The sequence below is a fragment of the Seriola lalandi genome, unplaced genomic scaffold (assembly GCF_002814215.2).
Source record: "Seriola lalandi dorsalis isolate HSWRI2012SDOR001 ecotype SW California unplaced genomic scaffold, Sedor1 jcf7180001963643, whole genome shotgun sequence".
In the NCBI taxonomy this organism is placed as follows: Eukaryota; Metazoa; Chordata; class Actinopteri; order Carangiformes; family Carangidae; genus Seriola; species Seriola lalandi.
This window is the reverse complement of record NW_019434311.1, coordinates 1-4,209: the sequence shown is the minus strand read 5'-3', so window position 1 is coordinate 4,209 and position 4,209 is coordinate 1. Positions and strand designations below refer to the sequence as shown.

Genomic DNA, 4,209 nt, shown 5'->3' with positions numbered 1-4,209 from the left:
GACTGGGACCAGCCGCAACAATGACACTGATGGAGCCTGTAAAGATTTTTAAAACTTTATGGATGTTTTGACGATCCAACGGCTGACCAGGATCTAAGCTGGGAGTCCTCGGTCCAGTCCACCTGTGATCAGGTCTCATCTCTTTCTGTGTCTTTAGGCCTTTTTCAGATGACACCACATACAGAGGCCTGGCTTTGATCTTATTACTCCTCTATATCTTTACATGGGAAGCGGTTTGCTGCTGTGATATTGTTTAAAATCTCATCATTCTGATCACAACTGAAACAATTCATTGATTATATTATTATATCAACTATTTTGACAATCTTTTTAAATATTCTGTTTCCAGCTTTTTAAATCTTCATGTCACAGTGAAGAGAAAATCTGTTTCAGACATTTGAGTCGATAGAACTAAGAAACAAGCAAGCAATGAAAATGAATGTTCACACCGTTACATTAATGACTAACTCATCCCGAAGGTTCCGTCTCTGTGGTGTTCTTTTTGATTCCACCACCAGAGGGAGCCAAAGTTTTAAGTCCTCTGACCTGGGGTCAGTTTGATATGAACTGAGGCTGCAAAGCCTGTTGAGTAAAGCCATGATCTGAAGTTGTCTGAGATCCTGAACCTCAGCTGCAGAAAGACGGCAGTGGGAAACTGGGTCTGCTGGAGTTCAAAGTTCTGTGGACCAAGATCGAGAACTACCTGGTGAGTTTTAGATCAGAACATCATCATCACCAAGACACTGATTAATGGCCGACCTCTCCAGTCCGACTGACCTCAAACCAGTGACGCTGCCTTTACATTGTCAGTGCTTTAGACCCAGAGTAATGACCTTTCACCTTTGGCCACCAAAATTGAATCAGTTTGTCCTCGAGTCCAGATGAATGTTTGTGCAAAATATGAAGAAATTTTCATCAAGGTGTTTCTGAGATAAAACAATAAGACTCCTGCTGACTGAGGAACAGACTAATGTAGAACTCACAGTGGAACATTCACACCATCAACCAGTACGACTGTACATCAGTAACCTGTTGTTCTCTGTTCTTCTCTGCTGTTCTCTGTTCTGTGTTGTTCTCTGTTGTTCTCTCTTCTCTGCTGTTCTCTGCTGTTCTTTAATGTTCTCTGTTGTTCTCTGTTGTTCTCTGTTCTCTGCACCTTTCTGGTCTCTATTGTTCTGCTGTTCTCTGCTGTTCTCTGTTCTGTGTTGTTCTCTCTTCTCTGCTGTTCTTTGTTCTCTGCTGTTCTCTGCTGTTCTCTCCTGTTCTCTGTTGTTCTCTGTTCTCTGTTGTTCTCTGCTGTTCTCTGCTGTTCTTTAATGTTCTCTGCTGTTCTCTGTTCTTTGTTCTCTGCTGTTCTCTGTTCTGTGTTGTTCTCTGCTGTTCTCTCCTGTTCTCTCCTGTTCTCTAATGTTCTCTGCTGTTCTCTGTTCTGTGTTGTTCTCTGTTCTTCTCTGCTGTTCTCTGCTGTTCTCTCCTGTTCTCTGTTGTTCTGTTCTCTGCTGTTCTCTCCTGTTCTCTGTTGTTCTGTTCTCTGCTGTTCTCTGCTGTTCTCTGTTGTTCTCTGCTGTTCTCTGCTGTTCTTTGTTCTCTGCTGTTCTCTGTTCTTCTCTGTTGTTCTCTGTTCTCTGCTGTTCTCTGTTCTCTGCTGTTCTCTGTTCTTCTCTGTTCTTCTCTGTTGTTCTTTGTTCTCTGCTGTTCTGTTGTTCTCTGTTCTGTGTTGTTCTCTGTTCTCTGCTGTTCCTTGCTGTTCTCTGTGACAGAACATTTACCGTGAGAAGGACGTGGATAACTCGGGGACCATGAGTTCCACAGAGATGAGGACGGCTGTGGAGGAAGCTGGTAAAACACAAACACTTGTTTTGTTCCTGCAGCTTCATGTTCTGAACTTTGACCTCTGAGCTTCACGACAGGAAACGACCTTCAGTCTCTGGGGAGCTGTGGTTCAAGTGAAATAGTTAAAGAAATATATATTTATATACGGATCATGTGAACATAGAACAGGACGGTGAGACACGAGGGAAACTGAATCCAACAGGACATGAAGACAACATGGCGGACGGGTCAAGGCTCAGTCCTCCTCCTCTGAACAGATGCACATACACATGTGGTCTGGTTCTGCTGCTGGTCTGGGTTCAGGGTCTGATCAGGTTCTGGTCTCTGTGTGTTTCAGGGTTCAGTCTCAATAATCCTCTTCATCAGGTCCTGGTGGCTCGTTACAGTGAACCAGATCTCACCGTCGACTTTGACAACTTTGTGGGCTGTCTGGTTCGTCTGGAGACCATGTTCAGTGAGTCCTCACAGATTCATCTCCATGATGATGATGATGATGATGATGATGATGATGATGATGATGATGATGGTTTCCTGTCCACAGACACGTTCAACACGTTGGACAAAGACGACTCAGGAACCGTCGAGCTGAACATTATGGAGGTGAGAAGCTTCAGATGTGACGAAGGTCACATGACTGGTGACCTCGCACTAACATGGCTGCTGGTCACATGACTGATGATTATGTATTCAGAGATTAAACTAACGCCCTATTGTGGTTCTCCTGTAGTGGCTGAATGTGTCTCTGCTCTGAAGAACCAGGACCAGGACCAGGACCAGTCTGATCCAGATCCTGGAAAAAGGGACGGAACAAATCTGCCTGAAATATTTTGCATGTGGTGAATGGAGTTTGTTTTTATTCTAATCATGAGGGAGAGGGACGTTAGTGAGGTCATCATCGCCATCGTCATCATCGTCATCATCGTCGTCACACTATGATGTCATATGAGGCGTCACCACAGGTTTAAAGTCTCTGTGTTTAGTTGGTTTTTAACTGTTTATTGTTGTTGTTTACTTTGATAACAAACTGTAACGACCTTGTTAAAAATAATGAATAATAAAGATAATTTATAACAGGATCAATCTGAGATGTTTTTATTTCTTTTAAAACAAAGAAATGTTCAAGATATCCGTTTAAAAGAATGAACCTTCACACTTGAGCCTGCCATCCAATGAGGGGATGCTAGCTGCAGCTGGGGGCGGGGCTTAGAGTAACCTGTACAGCATGTTGTGGCCTCCGCTAGGAGGTGCTGTGAGATCACTATGATGTCATCTCTTTTCATGAGGTCATCGCTGCATGTTCTGGCGGGCGAACTCCTCTGCCCATCTCAGAGCCTCGGTGATGTCATTGCTACTCCCTGTTCCCTTGGCAACCAGCGTTGAGCCCCCGGCGCTCCCCCTGAGGTGACGGCACACCGCAACCGCCCAATCAGAGGCCGGGAGAGACGTTGAGTCCTGAGGAGGGAGAACACAGCCAATCAGAAGCTCCGAACGTGACACATGCCCCTGTGATGTCACTGACAGGTGAGTTTTGATTACCTTGGGAACCTGGCAGGCACACAGAACCTTCCCAGAATGCCTCTGGTGAGCGAGCAGCATCACATGGCTGAGAGGAGAGAAGGAGCTCAGCTGGTTCACCGTCTTCATCACAACCTGAAACATCAGGGCAGGTGGTGATGGCACAGTGATGACATCATACAGTCACCACCTCCATACAATTTCATTTGAATTTTTTCATTTTGCCTCCTGTCTCTCTCTTCTGTTGATTTTTATGTTGCGTCTTGTCTGTTGTCTGTTGTTGTTTACTGTTTACCTGTGTGTTATTGTGACCTTTTGTTTTGGTCTTTGTGTATTTAAACGAGACGTCAGTCGACTCGTAAAAAGTCTCAAATGTAGTTTACAAAAGATCTGAGACAGAAAAATAAAATATCATTAATATCATGAAACGGTTTGTTTGATTTTTCCATGTGGGCGTTAGAACTGAGTTATTTTATTCATATATGTATATATATATACACACACACACACACACATACACACACACACAGTACTGTGTATACATATACAGTCAAGCCCAAAATTATTCATACCCCTGGCAAATTTTGACTTAAAGTTACTTTTATTCAACCAGCAAGTTTTTTTTTGACCGGAAATGACACAGGCTTCTCCCAGAAGATAATAAGACGTCGCTAAAGATGAATGGGCAAAAATACCAGTGGAGACGTGCAAAAAGCTGGTCAGCAATTATAGGACGCGTTTGATTGCTGTAATAGCCAATAAAAGGCTTTTCTATCGATTATTGAGAAGGGTATGAATAATTCCGGGCTTGACTGTATGTGTGTATGTGTGTGTATATATATATATATATATATATATATA

General features: G+C 43.4%; 1 protein-coding gene and 1 long non-coding RNA gene across 2 annotated transcripts; one reads left to right on the top strand and one right to left on the bottom strand.

Annotated features, from left to right (window-relative positions):
- Nucleotides 1-1,649: 1,649 nt before the first annotated feature.
- On the top strand, nucleotides 1,650-2,909 carry LOC111648579 (calpain-1 catalytic subunit-like). The gene is made up of 4 exons (XM_023398381.2): nucleotides 1,650-1,839; nucleotides 2,171-2,287; nucleotides 2,375-2,433; nucleotides 2,561-2,909. The coding sequence occupies exons 1-4, from the start codon at nucleotides 1,800-1,802 to the stop codon at nucleotides 2,582-2,584; spliced, it is 240 nt and encodes a 79-aa protein (XP_023254149.1). The 5' UTR covers nucleotides 1,650-1,799; the 3' UTR covers nucleotides 2,585-2,909.
- Nucleotides 2,910-4,170, bottom strand: LOC111648566 (uncharacterized). Its single transcript, XR_015436552.1, has 2 exons — nucleotides 3,370-4,170; nucleotides 2,910-3,285 (listed from the first exon to the last, which is right to left on the bottom strand). It is a non-coding gene; the product is annotated as an uncharacterized LOC111648566 (long non-coding RNA).
- Nucleotides 4,171-4,209: the final 39 nt, after the last annotated feature.

Bases quoted from the DNA above. Each gene is read 5' to 3' on its own strand.
- LOC111648579 (XM_023398381.2), top strand. From the start codon at position 1,800: ATGAGTTCCACAGAGATGAGGACGGCTGTGGAGGAAGCTG. The intron at 1,840-2,170 runs GTAAAACACAAA...TGTGTGTTTCAG, and splicing joins GACGGCTGTGGAGGAAGCTG to GGTTCAGTCTCAATAATCCT. The intron at 2,434-2,560 runs GTGAGAAGCTTC...GTTCTCCTGTAG, and splicing joins TCGAGCTGAACATTATGGAG to TGGCTGAATGTGTCTCTGCT.